Source organism: Pyrus communis, chromosome 10 (assembly GCF_041283825.1).
Source record: "Pyrus communis isolate YQ-2024b chromosome 10, ASM4128382v1, whole genome shotgun sequence".
Classification (NCBI taxonomy): Eukaryota; Viridiplantae; Streptophyta; class Magnoliopsida; order Rosales; family Rosaceae; genus Pyrus; species Pyrus communis.
Window position 1 is genome coordinate 28,255,319 of NC_142574.1, and position 25,636 is coordinate 28,280,954.

Sequence of the window (25,636 nt, forward strand, 5' to 3'; positions counted from 1 at the left end):
TATGATGAATACGTACAACGTCAAAATCTGCCGCGGTATGGTGTTTCATATACAATACGATATGGTACATTTGCGATATGAAGAGAGAGTATACAAGCATTCAAAAGTCTTAACTAAGAACAAGTTCCCGCTTTCGGGCAATGCCACTTTGATTCTAGTTCTCTTCCTAGTTTGATTCTAGTTCTCTTAACGTTGCGAGTGAAAGTTGCCGTGTTAACACCATACAAATCAATCAACGGCCCTCCTGAATTCCCTGCAAAAATTCCACCATAGAAGGCTGTGAACCTGGAATTTACATGTGCAAAACACTAAAAGAGCAAAAGCAACCGAAAATAAAACGGAAACATAAGCTGTCAATGATCATCTATCGTCCATGAACGAAAATAAACACCTTAAGAGCAGCTAGATCGTAGGTTGGATCTACACCAACAACCTTTCCTTCACTGTGAAAACCATTGCCTCTTGCGTCCGCAAGGTAAACCTATCAAGAAGGGCACCAAAGAAACTTTGAAACTCAAACGAAATGACTTGAACTCCGAAATAAACCATTCAATAACATTCAGAACAAGAACGTATGTATAGGACAATGCTTTTAGATCTAATAAAAGGGCAAAACCTTACAACGCTGTAATCCGCTTTGATCTGCAGCCAATTTAGCTGTAACATGGTAATTTGTGACCCGGAGGCACAACGGATTAACTGAGTTTAGGAACACGGTAATGATCTGGGAGAAGATGCAAACCAATAGACATCTCAAACTTACTGTTTACAACAAAATCTGTCTTTACGGCATCGAAATTAAGGCACAGCTGCAGATGTATATAAAAACTGCTACGTCATTGGTGCAATAATCTTAGCAAAACTAAGCCTATACAAGTTTGTAGATTGTGTTTTCTTCCTGAGTACAACTGATGGAGAGGTTTCCTGCAAAAACACTTTACAAATGGTGAAGAATGTGAAAAAAGAAACCATATGTTTGAAATCACCAGTTCATTGAGATGAGGTTACTAAGTTCTCTGAAAATCTTACAACGACAAAATAACAATTCATCGAGGTAACTTTAATAACATATGCACCTAGAAACATAACATAGAGTTTGGTTTACACGGAAGCGGTTTTGAGAAGCAATGACTATAAACCATAAGAGTTTGATTTGTTTGGGAGCAACTCTAAGAAGGAACGGGTTCCCGAAACCATCTGAATTTTATGCACAGGTGGTTCATCAGTGTGAATTTCTAGTTTATCTGGAACTTGATTGTTCTACATTTTGAATAAAGTCTTCTGAGCACAAAACTCATACACAAACAACCACAAGACCCGCCCCAAGCAAATCCCAGAGATCCGGGCAACAAATTCGTAAGGCTTTTGAACTGATTTCAGATACTTAGCCATCAAACACTCCCAATTAATCACATCAGAAGCCACATGGGTCACAAAAAATTAAGGTTGAATGATTGTATTGTTAAAAAGGTGCATTCGAGGTGTAAAAAGTTAGGAATTTTGAGCCGCAGATTGATCAAAAAATTATTAGAAAAGTTTTCCAGTGACCCAGCTCCAGTTTCTGCATAATATCAACAATTCCCTTGAAAAAAGCTGCTCTCACCATCCAAGTTCTTATCTTTTCTCAACTAACCACATAATCAACCAAATGGGTAAGATCAAATTAGCAAAATTAACATAATCTATCTCAATTCTAAGACCTACATTCAATTCAATAGAAAAAAAGTCACACAAAAAATAAAAAATTGTGAATTTAGGGAGAGTGAGAGAGAGTGTAAGACCTGGAAGAGATTGACGGCGCGGTCTTCGTCTTGCAGAAGCTCATCATCTTGTTGCAGAGCAAGTGCAAGGCGAGATGAAGGTGTGGGGAAATGGGGTCATAGAAATGGAGCAAGGAAGCCGCACAAGGCTTGGGGCAAGCACTATGGATCTTCTGTTGGATAGTGGCCAAATTAGGCTAGGAAACAAAACAAAATTGATGAGGGAATATCATGATGAGGATTATGTTTCCTTGTTTTGTGACTTAATTTGCTCCTTGTTTTGTGGCTTTTTCAAAGCCATAATAATTTGGCTAGGATGAAGAAAAGCATAAAAAGAGACGGTGAGAGCATTTGGTAAAACAAGGGGGCACGGGTGAGAAAAAATCTAGAGAGTTAGAGTGAAAAATCTCTTGTGAAAGAACTCTTGGGGTAGAGTGAGGCTCTTGGGAAAATTCTGTGAGAGGGTGTACAAGGGATATGGGATTGGGTTATGTCGATTTAACTCATGTGTAACTTGTACTGTTTTTCTCATAGTGAAGAGCAATATCTCTCCGAGGACGTAGGCAGGTTTTTGCCGAACCTCGTAAATTTCTCGGTGTCTTTATTTCTTGTATTTTAAACTATTCAACTGTGAGTTTGTATGTTGGTGAAGATAATCAGCCAAGGCACAACAATTGGTATCAGAGCTTTGTTGGAAGCTTTGGTTCATTGAAGGTTCAGATTTATTATTCACCATGATGACTACAAACATGTCGTTTTCAGTTGAGAAGTTTAATGGGAATGACAGTTTTACTCTCTGGCAGATGAGAGTAAAGGATGTCTTGACTCAACAAGGCTTGGTTAGAGCTTTGAAGGGAAAAGATGGGAAGCCTAAAGAAATGACAGATGACCAGTGGGAGGAGCTGGAGTCGCGTTGTGTTAGCACGATTCGACACTGCATAGCTGATAACATTATCAACAATGTTATGGATGAAGATTCTGCGCCTGCACTGTGGGAGAAGTTGGAAAAACTCTATATTGCTAAGAGTTTGACCAACAAGTTACATCTGAAGAGGAAGCTGTACAAGCTAAAGATGGATGAAGGCGGGAATCTCATGGACCACATGAATGTGTTCAATGGATACTTGGATCAATTGAGGAAAGTTGATGTTAAGGTTGAGGAAGAAGATAAAGCCCTCTTACTTCTTACCTCACTTCCAGATTCGTATGAGAATCTTGTGACAACCTTATTGCATGGAAAAGATACAGTAAGTTTGGAGCAGGTGCAGGCTTCTTTGGTGTCTTATGATACACAAAAGAGGAAGACCATTGTTGATGGTGGGCATGAGACTGCTTTAGCTGTTCAAGGTTGGAATCATGGAAGAAAATTGGGAGGAGGATTTGAGAGAGACAACAAGTTCAAATCAAGCTCCAAAGGCAAGGGACCACAATGCTATGACTGCAAAGAATTTGGGCATAAAAAGATAAATTGTCCTTTGAGAAAAAGAAAGGATAATCTTGGTCCAGGTAGCAGCAATTTTGTGGCGGAAGACTTCGAGTATGCCCTCTAGGTACTCGAAGCAACACATCTCCTGGTGATGTATAGTCTCAAGTGTTGCAGGGGTTTTGCAGCATGTGGAGCTATGGGATTCACAGGTGATGAGATGGTCCTGAAGAATGAGAAGTGTGAGGAATGTTTGTCTGGCTCGACGGGTGTTGCTGGAAATGGGTGCACTGACAAGTTTTCAAGTTGCAGACAATGAAGAGGAGGAAAACCTGCTGGAGGAGATGAGGATGTGTCGAGATCCTGTCTGAAGCTAAATGTTTTTTTTTTTTGCTTGCAGCAGTTGCACATGCATTAGCAGTGACTGAATCGGAACAGGACCAACGAGGTTGATTCAGAGTGTGCATGCTAGTACGTAAGGCCAATGGACTTTGGTACAATTTGGCCAAGGTGGAGATTGTTGGATAGTGGCCAAATTAGGCTAGGAAACAAAACAAAATTGATGAGGGAACATCATGATGAGGATTATGTTTCCTTGTTTTGTGGCTTATTTTGTGGCTTAATTTGCTCCTTGTTTTGTGGCTTTTTCAAAGCCATAATAATTTGGCTAAGATGAAGAAAAGCATAAAAAGAGATGGTGAAAGCATTTGGCAAAACAAGGGGGCACGGATGAGAAAAAATCTAGAGAGCTAGAGTGAAAAATCTCTTGTGAAAGAACTCTTGGGGTAGAGTGAGGTTCTTGGGAAAATTCTGTGAGAGGGTGTACAAGGGATATGGGATTGGGTTATGTCGATTTAACTCATGTGTAACTTGTACTGTTTTTCTCATAGTGAAGAGCAATATCTCTCCGAGGACGTAGGCAGGTTTTTGCCGAACCTCGTAAATTTCTCGGTGTCTTTATTTATTGTATTTTAAACTATTCAACTGTGAGTTTGTATGTTGGTGAAGATAATCAGCCAAGGCACAACATCTTCTCCTTGTGAGAATTTTGTTCTTCTGTGAATTGTGTGAAGGGTTTGAGGAAGAAGAAGAATGACGGTTGACCGTTCTTCTTTTTCTTTCCCGGGAATTTAACTGAATTTTGAGATTTATTTACCCATAAAATGGAACTTGAATCTGCTTTTGTTTTTCAATGGGCTTTTGTACCATATCCCTTAAACCAAATTTCAATCTACTCAATTTGGGCCTACTCTTGAATAGTTTTTATTTTTTATTTTTTTTGGGTAATTAAAGTTTGAGTGTTATTCAATTAGAATTTTGAAGAATTTTAACGAACTTATGAAATTTAGTCTTGTTCTCCTAAGGTTCTCATCTTCAAGATTTTTGATAACCAAGTGCATATTAACTACAAAATTATATTAGTTTAGATACAAAGTCTTAAAATATTTGACAACTTAATAAAGCAAAACAAGAAAATGGGTTTTCTAATAGTTTATGGATTTTAAGTTGGTTTTGCTTTATTAAGTTGTCAAATATTTTAAGCTTTTGAATCTAAACTAATATAATTTTGTGGCTAATATACATTTGGTCATCATAAGTCCTAAAAATAAGAACCTTAGGAGAACAAGACTGTTTATAAATTTATGGATTTAAATGGAGTTTAATTGGTTTCTAGAGATTTTATGTAAAATTTGGAGTGAATTCCCTCAAATTCTCAGAGGGAGAAGTAGAATTTGTGAATGCTTAAAATACACTATGAAATCTCTCCAATTCTCTCGAATTTCTCAAATTTCTCAAATTTTTAAAATGAATTTGGGTCTTATGGTTTCTCTCTAATACTAATATTTTTAGTAATTAAGTTAAAAAAAAGGTCCAAAAGTGGTGTGCTAAAGTGCATATAAGATTGGGCACTACGTGTTGATTGCTTCCATGGTTGAGTCTATTTTTTTCGCCACACTTTTTGATTTGTGGCTACCTTCACTAGTCCAAATAATTAACTTGAAAATTACAGAAGCTGAAGTGTACATCTAAAAACTTGAACAATATTAAGGTTGTAACTAAAGCTAAATAAAAATTACAACAAGAAAGGGATTCGACTATGAAAAGGAGTACTCCTGAACCAAATGGAGATGGGGACTGACATTTTTGGAGTAATGCAATCTGTCTTTTCTTCTCTTCCGACGTTCGTGCATGGTCGGAAAGATGAGATCTGATTTGCTTTGATGCTTTATGTCATTGTTAAGCTTTGATTGATGCTTTAGTCATTGTCTAGCGACAAACTGATTAGTTAATGATCTTATATATCATGGCAAAACTTCATGAAACGTAAGACTAATCATATCAATTATGAGTTTTTATCGTTTCATGGGTGGTCATGTGTGATGAGATAGATAAAAGTAAAAAGGTACGAAACAATAGATATGATCTTTTTCCCACTATATATACATAGAGCAGATTCTCTCTTATAATTACAAACAAGAGATTTACTGAACTGGCAGATGACGATTTACTGCAGTGACGAAAAGCAATCGTGCTTATGCATCCTAGTGTGGGTTCATTCCTCATCGATTCTCCTCCCCTCTAACAACTAACTATTTAACCAACTAACACCGTAACTCTATTAAAAAAAAATTTATGGAGGACAATGAAATATAAGGATATACAATATGGATGGTGCTATCCACACGCTCATTTTTACCTTTCACACACTCCTTGTTAATTTTTATCCATTGATCATCTTCAATTAATTGAATTTGACGGCCGAAAATTGAGAGATATGTGGAAGAGAAAAAAAAAAGTGTGTGAATAGCATCACCCTAAAAAATATGTAGTATTACAACATATTTCACTATCGGACTTGTAAAATTTCAACTACACAATTCCTCGTCTTCGTAGAATATGCCCCTGAAATTGGTAACAAAGTTGCAAATGAGATACCAATTAAGCAAGTAGCAATACAGGAAGAATCATCTTTGTGGATTGCAAAAAGTTGCAATCATTTGTAGAAGATGGCCAGTTAATTAGCACCTTGTGAAAGCAACAACTCACACGTCCACGTTCATCCACCCTAATAAAATAGATTCAGCTTCTCCGTCGTTATCAACCAAACAAAAAAAACGTTGGTTAGATCTGTTTCTTGGTTTACTCTCTCGAGTTAATTAGCTATGGCCTCCGTCTCTCCCTCCCATTTATGTATCTATTTTTCGAGTGAACTAACCCACCCTAACTTTCTCAGCATTACAAGAAACAATTTTTAATTTTGAAGATAGACACAAGAAAGAATTCAACAACCCTACATCTTATATGGTACGTACAAATAGAGGTGGCAATCAACCTATCGGTTTGTTAACATTTAGTTTGAATTCACCTCATATCATCATTAGCACCACCAATTTCACCCTTATATTATGGTGATACCAAATTAAGTGGGTCTTATCGGATACACATTTAACAACTCAATGTGTTGATTTGTCACCTCTACATATGTACATATATACGTACCCTTCTGGTTTCTTGCTTATGAAGCATTAAAGAAGTGGTCAGATGTTTCTAAAGTGCATTAAAATGACAATATAAGTATGGGACAAATATACTAAGAAGGAATTCAAGGAAAAAGGAAAATTCTTAATTATGAATAGCTAGATACACATTGGTACAACATATATATATATATATATATATATATATATATATATATTCATACTAAACTAAAAGTCCAAAGCATTGACATATTATTGACAGATGAACGAAAAAGAAAAAAAAAGTTGAAGAAAGAAGGCATCAAAATTATGGAAGATCTCTACTTAACTTTCTTTGATATATATATATATATGTATGGAACTATAATTTCTAGATTTAAGGGAAGGTTGTAGCTGTTGATTGAAGCCTAATTTGTCTGTTAAACCTCCGAATAAACTCTTCGGCTCTTTTGTTTAGTTCTTCGTTAGACATGGTCGAAAATTCATTGTCTTCATCAGCAGTTGGTTTGTGCTTCTGATAAGTCGTCTCTGACCTCCTTGGAGTGTTCTTCCTCTCATTGATGATCACTCCTCTTTTCGCTTTCTCAGACTTACTTCGCCGATAAGTTTTTTCCCGAACATTTTCCCTTCCAGTGCTACAACTTTTATTCTGATCATTATCGCCCTTCGACACGTGGACTACCCTCTTTTCTTGGACGATTTCTGTATTTTGAGGTACAAGGAGTATTTCTTCATTCTTTGTTTTCCTATTGTTTCCCGCCTCTAATTGCTTGGGACTGCTTTTGGCAATTTGAGGGTATTGGGAAACAAATGAGGAAGCACTACGAGCTGCTTGGCTATTCATCATGTACTCTTGGTAAAAATGGTCTTGTTGGTCTTTGCAGGCCGAAGAGAATGCGCCACAGTCGACGGCAATAATGACGATGAGGGTGTTGGATATGGCAAACCAGAACTTGGAGTTGCGGAAGACAGTTGAGAGGGAGATGTTGAAGATATAGAAGATGCAAATGTAAATTAGTATAGAGAAGAAAAAAGCCAAGATGGATATCCCTTTAGCTTTGTGAGGATAATATTCTCTGGATTTGTAGGGTTTCTCTAAACCTTGCACTAGATTTTGTTGAAGTTTGGCCATCTTATGTGGGAAAGAGAAGTAGCAGCAGTGCTTGAGATGCTTGTGGGTCGAAATGTGGGTTTTATATTTGGTTGGTAAAAGAAGTTCCAAATGAAGGGGTTTTAATACTGTGAGATTAGGGCACTGCCGGATATTTGATCAATAATTAAGACACTTCAATTGTTAGAGATGTCACCTTGGCTTTTTTAGTGATTTACCAGGTATGCCCCTAGGTTCCAAATTGGGCTTGGCGTAGGAGTATTGGCTGCTTCCATCAATAGCCAAAATAATGGAAAATTTTGCATTTTTATGTACAATTTTTTTTTTGCCGGATAAAAGTGAAAATAACAATTGGATTTGTATTTGTATAACCATTTGGATAAGTGAACCTTTAATTGAGAAGATTGGAACTTGCTACCTAAAAGAACTCTGCTAAATATGGCCCCGTCTACAAGCTGCCACTTGTGCTTTTTTAACACCACAAAAGCCAATCACATAAAGGAATTAAAGTCAAATAGAAAAATCCATGTCAGAAAATGACGTGACGCGTGGCGTTTGATGGCTAAAGATCGATCGTCTTGTATATATGTACAGATATTACAGATTGTGACGTGCATGCATGCATGGCCCGTAGTTCTGTGGATGGCCATGTTGGAAGGTAAGTATTACCATTACAGCAGCGAACCTTTCTAGGTTACGTGGTTTCTTGTGCTTATGAGCAATTGATTAGAAATAGCTCTCTCTCTCTCTCTCTCTCTCTCTCTCTCTCTCTCTCTCTCTCTCTCTCTCTCTCTCTCTCTCTCTCTCTCTCTCTCTCTCTCTCTCTCTCTCTCTCTCTCTCTCTATATATATATATATATGTGTGTGTGTGTGCGTGTTTTTTTTTTAAACTCTACAAGTGTTTCTCTCTCTGTATATGTGTTTTTTAAACTCTACCAGTGTTTCCATTCACGGTAGTTGGATATCGAAACAAAAAACCTGAAGTTTCGGTTACTCATCTTTTACACAAGTTTACAATTTTTTCTTGGCTGTGGGTCAATCCTTGACACCTCAGCTTTTTAATAAATCATGGTTTGAAGACTCATAACCAAATTGTTAAAACTCAAATGCACATAACTATATTGTTAAAACTTAATTATGAGTTTTGAGACTAATTAGGAACCTAATCAAATTGTTAAATTTCAGATGAGTTTTGAGTCTAATTAGGAACCTAATCAAATTGTTAAATTTCAGATGAGTTTTGAGTCTAATGTTTTATTCTCCAATACAAAGATTCAAATCTTAAACTCAAAATGAGTCTTAAGATTTAAGTCTTTCTATCAGAGAACAAAACCAAAAATACATAATCCACCTTTTCGAAATCCAAATATTCTCATAGGTCTAGATTATGTTTTGAACTTATCTAGAAGTCTAATCATGATTAATCATAGAATCATAATGACAATATAGAGTGTATCCCGTGATCAACCTATTGGGAGACATTGGATAACTCGCGTTTCACATTTGACTCATATTTTATTTAGAAATGTATAAAATTGGAAGCTATCATATATACTTTTTTTTATAACAAACAAAAGTATCTATACTAAAGAGGTGGGCGAATGGGTTTTATAATAACTAGCAATAATGTGATTCAAATTTATTTTTAGCGAGAAACGAAGACCTCTTACTTACCGATAAAGAGTAATACTACTAAACCGTATTACCAAGTGAAAGCTATCATATAACTTTATATCTACTAGATTTCATGTGGTGCCTATAAAAATATAATTCCTAAATTAATAAAACTGTAATATTGGATCATTTTATAAAAATAATAAACCGTAACTTTGCTTATCTAGCTTGCTTTCACTTTTCTGGCCACAAAATTTTGGGTGGTGTCTTTGTGACTTGCTTTATTTTAATTAAAAGCCGGGGAACAATCACTCATGGAGATCCTGGCATGTCATTTGCTGATTGGTTACTTCAATATCTCTCTGTTTCACAATCGAATCATGGAAGATATTATTTGCCAAATAGTCATATTTTATGTTTGTAATTAGATTTTGTTGTAACCAAAGGGACACTCCAAGAACACAAAAACAAAAACGAGTTTGGTTTTATTTGGCTAAACTATACACTACTTTCATCTGATTAGAAAATAAATATTTATATACTGCTTCGATCACGGAACGAAGGCAATGATTTAGGGCGGATGCACCTTCTAGAGGTTGATGACTCGTCCTAACTCAATCTTAATCAGTCAATTTATGGTGCTTGCTGATGTTCTCTATCATCGATGAACGATACGAGGAACTCATGATTGTGTTGACATGGACACAGAAAAATTGCTTTAAGTTTCATAATTTTTTCGTCTTAAATTTTGCTTAAAATTGTAAGAAATAAAGGTGTTAAATTGCTACAAAAAATAAACAGAAATTAAATATGTGAATATTTACACAATAGAACAAAAATAGAAACCCTCAAATTGAGCCGAGGCAAGTGGTGAAGCTAGAAATTTACAACGATGGGGTCATAAAACATAAGCTTCCAAAAACTGATCATACTTTTACTTATAATTGCCAATTTATAATTTATTCTGCAAAAAATTCATTCCAAATCAATCAATCAATACAAAAACCCTAAAAATCCCAATGAGCTCAAGGTGAGAAAAATACTAATATGATTGATTCAGAGATACAACCAAGTGAGATGAAAGGTGCCTGACCGAACTTTAACACCAGAGAAACTTTAATTTAGGAGATATGAAGTCTGAGTGGAGAAGGGGTTTGCGTGTTTGAGAAATAGCATGCTAAACTTTTTTATCTTTTTTTTTTATTTTTTTAAGTGAAACAGGATACAAAACAGTTTTGGTTTATGTCAATCTAAAGAATATTGATTAAAGGTCTCCTTATTTCATTTGTCTAGCTAGTATAAGGGTCAAACGAAATTTCAAAGGGGGATTTTATATGCTATTAGGTTCTACAACCAACTCCCCCACATTGGCTCCGCCACTAGAGGCAAGCCTTAGATGTTCTGATCTTAAGACAATTTTCTCCCCACATTGATGCTTATTGTTTGATGACGCTTGTCTCTCAGGCTACCACTACCTCCTTGTAAAGGAAGCACTGCGATTCACAAGGCTCCTTCGAACCTGAATCTGCAGAACTCTTTCAACGAATTATTCTATAATTGTTTATGCCTAAATGATATCTAGTATGTAGAATGCAGTGAATGAATTGAGTGAAAAATCAGGAGTATTCCTGTATTTATAGCACTGAGCCTCTTCAGAAAGAGAGTGTCACAACTCGAAGACTCAACCAATGCATGATTTCGATGAAAGAATTCAATTGATAACTCTTCACATCAATTTGAAAGGGGACGACATTCTTTGGAAAGGAATAGGCATTCCCTTGATATCAGACCCCAAAACAAATTTCTAACGAATATTTAAATCTCTACTAATTAATAAAACACTCATTGTCAACCAAAATCTTATGAAATTACCTGTTTAACCCTATAATTAAAACATAACATGAATAAGAAATATGGGGCAAAAATGTAATTTCACACAATCAAATTTTGCTGTTTTTTTTAAACCTCGTCTACATGTAATCATAACATATATCTAATAAAAAAAATTAAAAATTGAATTAAAAAAAAAGCTTCCCACTCTCACATTCTCTATTACTCTCTTCCTCTCTCCTTCTATTTCAAAAACAAAAATAAAAAAATTTCTCACATATTTTTTGTATGCCTATATGTTAGTAAATAATTAAGAAAATCATATTGGGCTGACTGTAATAAATCCAATGGGCTCCGTATTGGGCTATGTAATTAACCCCACACAAAATATTAATTTTTATTCAATTAAAGAATTTAATGTTAGTGTTAGGATAATAGTAGAGAGGACAAGTTTTTAAACCAAATTGTAAACTAAATGATGTATCATCAGAAACAAGCACGTTAATCAACACTTAAGTAATAATTCAATCATCAACATCCACATCATCTAATTTACAAAATTTAGTCTTCTTAACATTACTTTTTAACATCCAAATAAAAAGAGATAAGACCAAATACACAATTACGCATGGCTTTGAATCTTTGTTTTCTGTCTCTAATTAAGACCAAATAAACCAGTATACATGGCATTGAATCTCTGTTTTTTTTTTTGTCTCTAATCCGCCGTTAACATCTCCTCCTCCTTGGTCAATCTTCGTTATAACCCACCTGCATGAGGTACTTGTCTTCAAGCAGCATTTATAGCATTTTCAAGTTCACATCCACACACCCGGCAATGCTTAGCTTTCCCGTTTCCAGAGAAGCCAAAAATAATGGAATATATGTATAGCTGGTGCTATACATATCCACACACCTATGTTTACTTTCTACACACCCATTCAATTTCAGTTGTTGGGTTGAATGAATTGAAGAAAATCAAAAGACAAAACTTAACAGGGTGTGTGTGGGAGGTAAAAAGAGGTGTGTGGATAGCACCACTTTTTGTACATGCGCGCACACACATCTTCTAGGTTTAACATGCCTAATTAAAATGGGTATCAGTATCGGCCTATTTAGTTGACATAGACACTGGAAGTTTATAATGTCATCAAAATGACTCGTTATTAGGAAAGATTCTTGTGCCAAGGCGCCGAACAAAATATATGGGGTGACTATTTTGCGTGTGCAAACAGACGGCCGTGGTTTCCAAAGAGCAGACCTAAAATTTTCTCCATAACTAAACAATTATCGTTATTGCATTCATATCTCCTTTTATATCTCTCGCATGGTCGCTAAATGTAAGAGGTAGAGATCAAGAAATAAATAAATTAATCACTGATGATACGATAGAATACCACCGAAGTTGAGCTAATTCAGTTGAAAAACAAAGAAATAATATCGATGGTGTGATAGTCGTGCAAAGTGTGACAATCACTTGCCTCGTAATAATTTGGATAATTTCCTAATAGCATCTCTATTTTTTTGAGACATTGATAGTCCGAAAGATTGATGTAAATACAGAGGAATCTTAGTTTAAGTGTCTTATTCAGCAAACATACCCACAAATCTTGGTTTTAATATCTACTATGTCTAACTAGAATCTTTTCCTAAAACAACAACACTTGTACAACACACACAAATCCATGGGATGCCTTGCTGTCTCGCGATAGTTTTGGTGAGGTTTTGGTGCTTGGTATGTCACGTTGTCTATGAGATATTTCAATCTTGAAATTTTTTGTTGTAGTGGTGTGATTTGTGTGATGGCCATATAGGAGTTTAAAATTATTTGTAATTTGTGCTTATTATCTTCAGATCAAAAAATTGATCACTGAAGCATATGTACCCATTTAGCATCTTTGTAAATGGTTGATTACGGTAATGAAATTTTATCCTTTTTTTCAAAAAAAAAAAAAAAAAAAACGGAATTGAGTGCCGTATTGGAAGGTTCCACAACATTTATGGTCCTTTCGGAACTTGAATGTTATATTCCAAACTTCACCGGTATATGATATGTAAAATATGGATTACCTAGATTCGTTCCAATAAGCAGTCTTGACATTGCCCGTCTTTCAAATACAACCACCATGGTTGCATTTAAAAGACCGGCAATACCAACACCATCACATAACTGCACTCCACATAAATAAATTTTCAGGCTTAGCAAAGTGGAATATAAAAAGCAATCGCAAAGTTGCTTCAATCGCTCACATCTCTTCTCATCTGATTAAGGCCCCCATAGCAATCTTTGTAAATGGTTGATTACGGTAATGAAATTTTATCCTTTTTTTCAAAAAAAAAAAAAAAAAAAAAAACGGAATTGAGTGCCGTATTGGAAGGTTCCACAACATTTATGGTCCTTTCGGAACTTGAATGTTATATTCCAAACTTCACCGGTATATGATATGTAAAATATGGATTACCTAGATTCGTTCCAATAAGCAGTCTTGACATTGCCCGTCTTTCAAATACAACCACCATGGTTGCATTTAAAAGACCGGCAATACCAACACCATCACATAACTGCACTCCACATAAATAAATTTTCAGGCTTAGCAAAGTGGAATATAAAAAGCAATCGCAAAGTTGCTTCAATCGCTCACATCTCTTCTCATCTGATTAAGGCCCCCATAGCAATCCACTCGAATGAATCCTTTACTCTTTGATGGCAGAGCTGCAGAAAATGAATGCAATTGTCTGCAGTGATAGTTAATTAAGGGGACTGACTCAGAATATCAAAAAACTATGCAGTAACCTCACCTCAATCCTAATTCTATTCCCATCAATCACAGCCAAATGCAATGGAAGCAAAATAAGTTGGAATGTACCAGTGAGGTGCCCTTGTAGCCACCACTTGCAAGGTCTCCATTCTACCATCCTCCCAACACTCCATATATCCAATTTGCTCCTGCATTCACAAAGTCAATCAGAAACTCATACTTTTCACAGTTTTTCGTCCCACAGTAACCGCAAATCCACACTTCAAACTAATCCTGACTCACATCGTAATTCTCATTTCTCAGATTTTAACAGCAACCCAACTCAGACACCATCAAAAACACCAAACCCCAGAAGAAGAAAAAATCACCCGTTAATCACTCTCTCATCGTAATTCTTTCCCATCTATATAATATGAAAACCCTTCAAGATCTAAACTTTCCTGCTACTTCTTTACCAATAAAACCAGTCGAAAAATTAAAGATAAGAAAAGTAAAAGAATGGTAAGAATAAGTAGTTGCAGAAGAGCTAACGAGCACATACTTGGGTGAATTGAGAAAGAGAGGGGTTCTGTAGAAATGGGGAAGTGGGGGCCGATAAGAGGAGGGTGGCGAGGACGAGAGAGAGAAAGAGTGAGGACTCCTGCAATGAAGATTGGCTTTGAGGATGCAAATTCCGTCTTCTCTTTCTTGGACAAAATTGCACCTACAAAACAAATCATACCTTTGGTCAATGCCAAAAAGCCTCAAAACAAATCACACATTTGGTCAAGGCCAAAAAGCCTCACGAACCCACGATGAATTGGGGGGCTTTGGCCGAAGAACCTCCGATACCAAAGTTAGAATTTTGAGGGAAGAGTGTTTGGAGAATTTTGTTGAGTTTTACAAGAAACTTGGAAGTAGTTTTTTGAGAGAATGGAGAGCTATTTATAGGGATATGGCCGGCCTTATTAGGAGAATAGGGAGCGGCCATTTGTGGTATTTTTTTTGGTGTAATTTGTAGTTAATTAGCAATTAATAGATTAATTAGGTAATAAATCCATTAATTGACTAATTAACATAATTTAAAAGAAATGTTTTGGGGGTTATGGAATAATTACCTTGTGGAGAATATAGGATGAAGGTGGATGAAATAGTTTTGAATTTGTTACCTATTTTGGGCACTTTTGACTTGGTTGAGGGATGATTGCCCGCTGCTCGCGCGTAGGAATTCCGATATGCCTCAAGGGTATTTTTGGCCTTTTCTATCCAAAAATCCACGTGTCGCCTTGTGATTATTTTTGGCTCCACAGGCTTCACTGAAATCGCCACCATCTTATTTCTCAGCTCTGCCGATTCGATTTGGATCTCTTTAATGGCACTCAGCAATACAAGCGGAGAAAAAGAAGAAGCTGGGTTTGGGTTCAGATGGGTTTGCTGGGATTGGGTTGGCCATAGTTAGGTTGCTGGGTTTGTGGTGGAAAAGGGGGCTGCTACAGGAGTGAGGGAGGGTAGAAGAGAGGGAGGCTACGGGAGAGAGAGAGGGGGTAGACAGTGGAATTAATGAAAAAGAATAGGGGTATTGTTCAAAAAAATTATAATTTTGTGTTCCATAAGCTGGAACAAGTCATTCCAAGGAGAAAATGGAACGAAAAAATGGATTTGGATCCTCTTATGAGCTTAGGAGACTGAGGCTCATGAGCAAAGCACATGCGCCGTTAGATTTTGATCTAACGACCCATGTGCTTTGCTCATGAGGCTCAGCCTCCTAAGCTCAGAAGATGATCCAAATCTTGAAAAAATGACTAAAATTCGTTGCACAGTACAACTCGTCTTAGACAATTTGGAGCAGCAAACGTGGGACGGTGTTTTCCGTCTTATCCCATGTACCAAACGGTACCTTTTGCTCTCCACTGAACCCTTTCATGGCTTATTTGCGTATTTTCTTTCTTGGGTTTCTTGTTTTGGGAGGTGGGTTGATTTCAGGGCAGCAAAACTCAAATGGGATGATAGAAAGGGATGAGCATTTTGGACTTTATGAAGTTTTGGGTGCCCTTCTGGGGGACCCCAGCTGGGCCCAGGAGCATTCACAGCCTTGTGATGACCTATGAGACTCCATGGCCGGGTGTTCAATGTGAGATTGGTGATGAAAATCCTCCAATTTTTCATGTCACAAAGATTCACATTGACCCTGATACTCTCACCCTCTTTTCAAATCCTCTGCTTCCTTTTCAAGTTCCCTCCTCAAATTACCTTACTTGAAAAATTGGTAACCACACCAATTGCTCTCTCTCCATCACTATTTGGTGCATTGTCTTCCTTGGAAACCCTAGCCCTTGTTTCCAATCTAGCTCTCCCAAGAGAAATCCCCCCAAACTTGTCAAAAAATAAAAATTTAAGGGTCCTCAGCCTCTCGCATAACAACCTACAAGGAAAATTCCCTAGGGAAATTGGTGGGTTAGTGAGACTAGAGCAGCTTGACCTAAGTTACAACAACCCAAGTGGTGACATACCACAAGCAATTGGAGGGTTGGGGAGTTTGACAATCTTGGATTTGAGCTAGAATGTTCTAGAAGGTCAGGTGCCTAGCTCTGTATGGCAACTTCAGCTCCTCCAAAAGATTGATTTGAGCTCTAATAGGCTCAAAAGAATGATCCTTCGAGATTTAGGGCAGCTAAAGTGGTTGGTGTTGTTTGATCTAAGTCAAAACTTGATCAATGGGTCAATCCCAGACTCCCTTTCAGGTTTGGAGATTTTAGAGTGTTGGGTAGTTGAGAAAAACCCAATAAATTCAGAAATTCCTCAGTTTGTAGGGAATCTCAAATCTCTTAGGGTTTGTTTGGCACTCTACTTGAATCCAACTTTTTAAACTCAAAAACAATTTTCAAGTTTTAGATTTTAAAAACTTGTTTGTTAGAACTATTTTAAAAAACTGAACTCAAGACTAACTCAAAAATATAATTTATTCTCCAAAACATAAAAAGTGAGGTTTTAGATTTTTTTTTTTTAATTAAACTTACTCATTTCTTTTCTCTACCTCCTCCCCTCTCACTCCAAATCTATTAAACTTACTCATTTCTTTTCTCTACCTCCTCCCCTCTCACTCCAAATATATCTCTCTTTTTTTCTTTCTCTCTCCTTTTTTTTAAAACGTTTTTCGTCTCTCCTCTAATCCGCTCTCTTCGTTCTCTCGGTTTTTTTTCTCACTCATTTTCCTCTCTATCTCATCTGAACCAATCTCTTCTTCTTTCTCTTTTCTTCAATCATCTCTTAATTTCTTTCCTCCTCTTTTCTCTTTCTCCCTCTCATGCGACCTCCTCATTTTAGATCTCTTTGTCTAGTTTAAATCGCAAACCAATCAAGTTTTTTAGTCTTAAAGAAAATTGTTTTCAAGAAATGTTCTTAAGAAATATTTTGAGAAACGATAAAAATTTTCAAATAGGATACCAAACAGGCCCGTAACTTTTCAGGATGTGAGTTGATTAGCAAATTACCTAACTCCTTATTTTCCTCGAAAAATCTCAGTGCTCTCTCTCTCTAGATAACAACAGACTCGACAAATCTGATAAGTACCCCTCTTTGCTTGAATGCAAGTGGAGCAACAAATGACACGGCCTTGGCTGGTGAAGAAGAAGAACCAAATGTGTCTGAGAGAATGAAGCCATTTGGTCAATACCCTGTTGAGAATAATAGTTATGGTTTTCTGTGTGTGTCAAATGAAAAGATGAAATTTTTGGTTTTGTTGTATTTTTCCTGTGCCTCTTGTTGTAATGAACACTTATTTTTTAGTTAAATTTTAGGCCAGTTCGATGAACTTGTTTTCATTTGAATTAGCTTTAGCTCATTCATGGGTTCATGAGTCCACTTTGATCTTCCTGGAAAATTGAAGCCATAGGAAACAAGCCAAAGTTCGCATATGTGGGTTAGACTAGTAGAATGTCTGCTTCGGTTTTTTGTCCCCATAAATTAGTGTAATTTAAAATATAATATTGCATTTGAAGAAAAACTAACAAGTTGTTTAGAGCAACTCCACTTCTAAAAAATGAGATGGCCCAAAATCCATTTAATCCACCCAAATGAATAGTAATTGACCTCAAAAAACAGTAATTTGCCAAATACATCTCTACTCCTAAAAAATGAGATGACCCAAAGTCTAGTCCATTCGTATTAAAATATTATTAATTTTTTTATAAAATAATTTTATTTTTAACTTTCAGATAAGATTTTTAGCCAATCTTGTCACGCCACGTGTCATTATCCGAAAGTACTATTTTTGTGGATAGATTTCTGATCAGATTTTGAACCAATCCCGCCGCGGAATTTTAACCAATCTTGTCACGCCACGTGTCATTATCCGAGAATACTATTTTTGTGGATAGATTTCTGATAAGATTTTGAACCAATCCCGTTGCAGATTTTTAACCAATCTTGTCACGTCACGTGTCATTATCCAAAAGTACTATTTCCGATAAGATTTTGAACCAATCTCGTCACGCCACGTGTCACTATCTGTTTGGAATCCTTTAGAATAGATTTTGATAAGATTTCAACCAATCATGTAGTGTCATGTGGTGTAAGGTGGAAAATGATGGTTAGGTATTTATAGAACAATAATAATATATTTTTATTTTATTTTTCTGTATTTTTAAACAATTTTTAATAATTTTTATTAAGTTAATTAATTTGGACCGTTGGATTTGAAAAAGATTGAAATCCAGCTGCTCAAAATTGGACAAGTGGCCAACGGTAAGAATTCTTACATTTTTTTAAATGTTTTTTGGTTGAAAATCCTGAACCGTTGATCTAGGAATCAAACAACCCAGATGTTGCCATGTCACTAGCCGTTGGGTTTGAAATTCAAATTTTTTTTACTATTGGAAATCCAACGATTCAGAAAACATGTCGTTGGAAATCCAACGACCGAGGACGCACCATGTGGCCCATGTCCCGCACCCCTTTAGTGTGCTTACTGCGGCGGGGTCCACCGTCTGTTTGCTATCGAGAAAGCACACTCACGCGCTTGACACAAAAAAAAAAAACATCAGGCCTTTGCTTAGTCCATTTTGGGCCAGCCTACAAACTGGGGTGGACTTTGAGCTGGCCTATTTTCAGGGGTGGAAGGGTTTTTTTTGGTGCCAACCTATTTTTTTAGGTTTTAGACCAGCATTTTAGAGAGGGTTGAAGTTGCTCTTATAGAGAGATGAAAAAAAAAAAAAAAAAAGCCTTCTAAACTCAAGTTCAAAATTTGTCTCACCTAGTCTATATATTTTGCAGGCTTTTGCTGGCAAGATCAAGCATTGAAGAGATGCCTTGAACATTTATAAAATTATGACTTTTACACCAAATACTTGTTATGCAGTTGGGACTGAATCTTATAAGCAATTAAGCATAGAAGAAGAGGAGCAAAGGTGTAGGAATTGCGGTTGCAAGGAAGTTGGGCTGGGCACTTGATAGCATGGTAGAAGAGAAAGGCTTCCCTTTTCTTTTTATAATTTTTTATTGAACATCCAAATTCAAATGCTTGAAAGTTGAAACTGTCCAAAAGCTGCATGTACCCCGTTCCTTATGCAGCTCCTTGTGTCTCTTACATGCATCACATAAATTAACAAGAACAAGGGAAAGCAGCAACAACAACAAATTTTTATCCTACTAAGTGCGATCAGTTATATGAATCTTTAAACGTAAATTATACAACTACGCTCAGTTTTGCGTCAATCTCAAAGTATTTTTGTTTCATTTTTCCACCTGCACCTGGTGTGGGCCTACAAAAGAAAAAGACAATTAGTGGTGATTAAGATGATCATTAATAAAATGATTGTAAAATCCAATTTTGATAGTAATGCTGCACAATCATCACCTCATTAGTAATACTTTCTTTTAATTAGGGTTAATATTTATTAAAATGTTCTATATACATGGGTTGCCGAATGTTTGATTCCACATCTGTTTCTACCCAAATCTTTATTTATAAAAAATAAAAAAATGAAAAAATTTGCACATGTAATTGTGTGGTTCTGTTCTGTTTGCTGGAAATGTCCTATAAGACAACATCATACGATCTCCCAAGGGGTGAACTGCATACCGTGAATAAGTCCCAAATTTCTCTACCCCTTAATTTTGTGAAGTGAAATTCTTATTAGTTACTAATCACACTGTGGCACCAAAAATTCACTCATATTATCTTATGATCAAAGTTTATACCAACAAAAAAATAATAATAGACTACACGACGTGATTTGCTTAAAATGCAATTTTTTTAGCACAACTCGGTCAAAAATAGAGAATGTAATAATCCTCCGTCAAAAACTTAACAAAATAAGTTACACATGTATAAATAGCTCTATTACTAATGACAGTGATATTTTTAAATTCTAATTATTATTTTTTCTAAATATTATTAACCCATAAGATTATTATTTTGCCATAAATGGGATGAGCATGGAGGAGTGAGAGTGATGCTCACATTACCATGAAAACAGATTGGTTTTACCATTGCTCTCACCTTGAAAACCCAAACCCACTCCCCATTCTTATCTGATGCTTACGTCTTTTGTCTTCACCCCTTCTTTATTATTTTCTCCAATCCCTCCAATCACTCTCTTTCTTTTTTTGCAAAAAAATTGTATATCAGTGTCCACGTGGGAATTTGAGTGTTCATTTTCCTCTCCTTTTCTCTTCAGCCACCATTTTCTGCAGTTCCTCTCTGTTTCTACAATCCCACAAGGTGTGTTCTTTTGCTTCACAGTTCATCCAGTTTCATTTTATTTTATTTTTTGCATCTGGGATTGCACTCTTTGATGATTTTGTTTAGATTATTTGATTGAATTTCGACTTGGGTTTTGATTGTTTTGATTAAAATCATGTATGATGTATTACAAATGAAATCTTTTCTTACTGTTGTATCGAAATCAATGTTTTTCTGAAGTGACATAGTAGAGTTCGAGACATGAGTGCAACAAAGTTCGATTATTTAAATCCGATACTGGTGTTTGGATTGTTGGGTTATTGTTAGATTTGTTCAAAGCTTAATCCTGATTTTTTTATTAGTGAGTCTAATCAGAAGTTTAATTAACATAAAAAGCCCCATCAGTCTAGGATGGATCACCAGTCATAGCTTATGAGTTCGATCGTTCATAGCCCCCCTCTGTTATTGTAAATGCTTGGGATACCGTCACCTTAGCTTTCCGGTTGCAAGTAAGTTCTTCGCCAATCTAAGATGGCCCAAGAATGTATTGAAGTTGGCGATCACATCCCCTGAAGTTAAAATCTTGAAAGTCGGAAAATTGGAAGCCAATGGTCTCATGGTTGTACTATCCAAGAGTTCATATCTCAAGGCCTAATTAGGCAGTGGGGTTTTTCTCATTCCCCTTTACTAGGTTGCTTCTGTTGGTTCATAGTTTCTATTACTATGCACCTAAAAATTAGGATAGCTTTTTCGGTGAATTGTTTGATTATCTGAATTCGAAAGAATCTGACATAACGTAATATTCAAGTGATTTTCGTTCACTACTCAAATTTCTTTCAGAATAGCGTGGGGATAGCATAAACAAATTGCAGAGATGGTGGAGATAACCAATGTTTCTGAGTATGAAGCCATTGCTAAGGAGAAATTGCCAAAGATGATTTATGACTACTATGCATCTGGTGCAGAGGACCAGTGGACTCTCAAGGAGAATGAACGCGCATTTTCGCGGATTTTGTAAGCTCTTCTCTTGCTTTTGGACTATCATGTCAAAAGTAGTTTTTCTTTTTTTGTTTTTTGGGGTTTGGTTCTCATTCCCTTGTAAAAAAAATCAATTGAAGTTCTTATAGATGTAAGCAAAATAGACTTCTGTGTTTTGATTTTGGGCATAGATTTTTGTGTTTTGATTTTAATTTTTTTTTTATGGACCAGGTTTCGACCTCGTATCCTTATAGATGTAAGCAAGATAGACTTGAGAACAACTGTTTTGGGCTTCAACATTTCGATGCCGATCATGATTGCTCCAACAGCCATGCAGAAGATGGCTCACCCTGAAGGTATAAGCTCCTTCTATAAGTTGCATTAAGAAATTTAAGTTAACTTAACAGCAGTTGGAATGAAAAAACGCTCTTTGAAGTGTTATCTTTGCAAAGTTTTTCCTATAAAGCAGGGATAGCTAAATTTGATTTGGTAATTCTCAATCAGGTGAGTATGCAACGGCAAGAGCAGCATCCGCAGCCGACACAATTATGGTTTGACTTCTCATCATTGATTTAAATGCATGGCTTGTTCAACTTATATATCAATGATTTGAATGTGTGGCTTATTCATCTTATATATGCAATTTTGGTTGTTAGACACTGTCGTCTTGGGCTACTTCCAGTGTTGAAGAGGTTGCGTCAACAGGACCTGGCGTTCGCTTTCTCCAACTCTATGCAAGTTTTGAATTTTCCCTTTTGTATTTGCTAAATTCACTCTTTTAACATACTGTCTTAAGATCTTTGACCTCCATTTAAGTGGCCTTTGCCGTAATTTGCATTATTAAAGCTAATAAGGGCCTAATACAAGTAGATACTTTCAAGGTTCTCGTTTGTCATGCGTTGTAAACCTAATAGTCAATGATTTCTTTGGTTCTTGTTTAGGTGCACAAAGACAGAAATGTTGTTGCACAGCTTGTAAAAAGAGCTGAGAGGGCCGGTTTCAAGGCAATAGCTCTCACTGTGGACACTCCGAGGCTTGGGCGCAGGGAGGCAGATATCAAGAACAGGTGAGCATTGATTCAAAATGGTATTTATAAAACTAAGAAAGATAGTTACGAGAAACATTTTATGTTGTTTTATTATGCAATAAAATCTCACTTTAAGGTCTTCAACAGATTTGTTTTGCCACCAAACTTAACATTGAAGAACTTTGAGGATTTGGATCTCGGAAAGATGGATAAGGTGGATGACTGACCTATACAACTTTCAGTATCAGACAATAAGTAACTTCATATTAATAGAGACATTTCTTGACCGTTTTGGTGATGAAATTTCAGACCAATGATTCTGGACTAGCATCTTATGTTGCTGGACAAATCGACCGGTCTCTCAGCTGGAAGGTAATGGTTGCTTCAATACATGATAGTTGAAACATTTAATGTGCAGTAAGATTTCAAACGATCTTCTTGGCCACATACGCAGGATATACAATGGCTTCAGACAATCACCAAATTACCAATTCTTGTTAAGGGTGTAATTACTGCGGAGGATGGTAAGCAACCATATCCCTGACTCCACATTCCAAAAGAAAGCCAAGTCCCCTGCTTGGTCTATTATTGATAGTTTACAACAAATTCAATGATGCGTGTGCTGAAAAATGTAGCACGACTAGCTGTACAATATGGAGCTGCAGGAATTATCGTCTCCAACCACGGAGCTCGCCAACTCGATTATGTCCCTGCAACTATTATGGCACTGGAAGAGGTACATTTGCTTCATATTTTCTGCTTTTATCGATTTTAAATGCTTCCGAGGTTCTGAAGTTGTTGAGTATTCTCTTCAACAGTTCATATTCTTGAAACTTTAGTCATTCTAAATTCCAAGTCACTTTCTTTGGTGTATAGAACTGTAAATCGTAATATTCTAAATCATGGTAATGTTGTAATGGCTTATAGGTCGTCAAAGCCGCACAAGGCCAAATTCCTGTGTTTTTGGATGGTGGAGTAAGGCGAGGAACGGATGTTTTTAAAGCTCTGGCCCTTGGCGCATCGGGTGTATTTGTGAGTAGAGCTTATGTTACTTGACACATACAGCAGAAGCAAGATACTGCAGCTATGATTCATTCCTGCCTCTAATATCTGTTATATTAAAACAACAAATTTGAAGCAATGCCTTAATTGCCACAGAACCGTATAATTAATTAATTAGCCTACGAGTTCTAATTTGATACTTAAAACCTCAATTTTGCTCAGATTGGTAGACCGGTGGTGTTCTCGTTAGCAGCAGATGGTGAGGCTGGTGTAAGGAAAGTTCTTCAAATGCTTCGTGACGAGTTTGAGCTAACCATGGCGTTGAGTGGTTGCCGTTCACTGAAGGAGATCACGCGGAACCACATTGTAACTGAATGGGATCGTCCTCGCATTGCACCGAGATTATAAGACGATCACATTTATCTTTTGTGCAATCATTGAACTGTCAATTTTTTTTCTGTCTTGAACTAAATATATTTGAGAACTCAACTTCTGTATTGGGAATAAAATGGCAGTCAATATTGGTTTAAGTTTTGTTTCTGCACCAAACGGTACTTTCTTTCTTGGACTACTACCAGACCAGACCGAAAGCAATGGTTGGCAAAGACCATGTGTTTGATTTTTTAAACTATTAGTTTATCCTCTACTTTCTGGGATTAACTTATGGGTGATGTTATCCACACTTACTTTTTTTACCTTTTACATAGCTGACTAGAAGTTGAGATAAGGAGAAATAGATGAATAACATTAGGAGAGAAAATTTTTAAACTGTATAGAAAACTGATTGTCTTTCTGAAGTTGACTGAAAGTTGAGATGAGAGAGAAATGGATGAATAATAGTATAAGAGAAGGGAAGTGTTATTGGTAGTCCAAAAATCTTATTCTACACTCCTCACAAGTGTATTTTTCTTTCCAAATATAGAAAGTGTGGAGTGTAGAATGAGATTTTTAGAATGCCAATAACAATTCTTTAAGAGAAAATCTTTAAACTGTACAGAAAACTAACTGAGCATGTCTTCTGAAAATTGAGACAAAATTCTTAAACTGAAATTAACATAAATTGTGTAGAAAGTAAATAGAGGTGTGCACCCTAACTTATAAGCAACCGACATGTCAAGGTGATCGTATACCAACTCAATCGTAGATTCATAGTTCTTCATGTGTTCTGTTCTCTTCTTCTACAGGGTTTAAAATGCATCGGTTTGAAATACCCGCGCATTACATACTCCCTTTTTTCCTGAGCAGAGCCAAAATATTGGACCACAAATTTTTTGAAGTTGTTTGAGAGGCGGAGAGAATCCAAATTCCAAGGGGGTGATAAGCATGAGAGGGCTGATCCAGTTCCAAATAAGTCATGTCATGTCACCTCAATTATCCTCACAGCCGTTAATTAAGCGTAAAAATGAAGATTAGTAAAAACATTTAAAACGTTTTTGTCTCTTCAATATTACAGGCAAGACGGAAAAGCAAAAGCTTGATTCGCATAGAAAGTTTGTAACGTTGAAATGAAGGCATGATAAGAAGCTGCAACACTTAACCTTCTTTAATATTTATTTTATCTTTTCCAGTTAGACATTTTAAATCGTTTTAATTATGGTTACTGTTTTTAACATTTTTTATAACATTTTTGTTACCTCACAGTTTTAACATTAATTGCTGTCCAACAATAAAATATTCAGTAAAAAACATAGATGACAAAGAACTTCATTTTTACAGAATTTCATATTTAGAAAGTCTCCTTATACTTCTCATAAAACTATTTCCATCTCTCTTTGCAAAAAAAGAGATACACAACCAATCGGGAATATGTATGAATCCCTTGTATGAATGCTAGTGGTAGCAAGCAAGCTAATCCCCATGCCTTGTAACTTTACAAAACCTTCCAGGAAATTACCATGCAATTTCGTGTGAAAGATACTCGTTTCCATCTTTTCTTTAGCTCCAATACCATTTGACAATATTTTTTTTCATCTAGCTTATATATACTGAGACATT

General features: G+C 36.2%; 2 protein-coding genes, 1 long non-coding RNA gene and 1 pseudogene across 5 annotated transcripts; 2 read left to right on the forward strand and 2 right to left on the reverse strand.

Moving 5' to 3' along the window:
* Nucleotides 1–20: 20 nt before the first annotated feature.
* LOC148693831 (uncharacterized) lies at nucleotides 21–4,334 on the reverse strand. Of its 2 annotated transcripts, XR_015951809.1 has the most exons (3): nucleotides 4,212–4,332; nucleotides 392–1,933; nucleotides 21–253 (listed from the first exon to the last, which is right to left on the reverse strand). It is a non-coding gene; the product is annotated as an uncharacterized LOC148693831 (long non-coding RNA). The 2 variants fall into 2 exon arrangements; XR_015951808.1 differs by having other exon boundaries at nucleotides 21–1,933; nucleotides 4,212–4,334.
* Nucleotides 4,335–6,886: 2,552 nt separating this feature from the next.
* Nucleotides 6,887–7,854, reverse strand: LOC137728502 (uncharacterized). Its single transcript, XM_068467272.2, has one exon. The coding sequence runs from the start codon at nucleotides 7,792–7,794 to the stop codon at nucleotides 7,039–7,041; it is 756 nt and encodes a 251-aa protein (XP_068323373.2). The 5' UTR covers nucleotides 7,795–7,854; the 3' UTR covers nucleotides 6,887–7,038.
* An 8,020-nt stretch (nucleotides 7,855–15,874) lies between these two features.
* LOC148693832 (uncharacterized) lies at nucleotides 15,875–17,490 on the forward strand (annotated as a pseudogene).
* Nucleotides 17,491–20,403: 2,913 nt separating this feature from the next.
* LOC137729589 (glycolate oxidase 1) lies at nucleotides 20,404–24,171 on the forward strand. 2 transcript variants are annotated; one of them, XM_068468567.2, is made up of 12 exons: nucleotides 20,404–20,673; nucleotides 21,443–21,648; nucleotides 21,844–21,968; nucleotides 22,117–22,163; nucleotides 22,269–22,346; nucleotides 22,554–22,678; nucleotides 22,787–22,853; nucleotides 22,949–23,011; nucleotides 23,094–23,163; nucleotides 23,275–23,375; nucleotides 23,567–23,671; nucleotides 23,864–24,171. In XM_068468567.2, exons 2-12 carry the CDS (start codon nucleotides 21,509–21,511, stop codon nucleotides 24,047–24,049), a joined length of 1,107 nt encoding a protein of 368 aa, XP_068324668.2. In that variant the 5' UTR covers nucleotides 20,404–20,673; nucleotides 21,443–21,508; the 3' UTR covers nucleotides 24,050–24,171. The 2 variants fall into 2 exon arrangements, with proteins under 2 accessions (XP_068324668.2, XP_068324667.2); XM_068468566.2 differs by having other exon boundaries at nucleotides 20,441–20,673; nucleotides 21,475–21,648.
* Nucleotides 24,172–25,636: the final 1,465 nt, after the last annotated feature.

Coding starts and splice junctions, on each gene's coding strand:
- LOC137728502 (XM_068467272.2), bottom strand. CDS start 7,794: ATGGCCAAACTTCAACAAAATCTAGTGCAAGGTTTAGAGAAACCCTAC.
- LOC137729589 (XM_068468567.2), top strand. CDS start 21,509: ATGGTGGAGATAACCAATGTTTCTGAGTATGAAGCCATTGCTAAGGAG. Junction 21,969..22,116: donor GAAGATGGCTCACCCTGAAG/GTATAAGCTCCT, acceptor ATTCTCAATCAG/GTGAGTATGCAACGGCAAGA. Junction 22,854..22,948: donor ATCTCGGAAAGATGGATAAG/GTGGATGACTGA, acceptor ATGAAATTTCAG/ACCAATGATTCTGGACTAGC.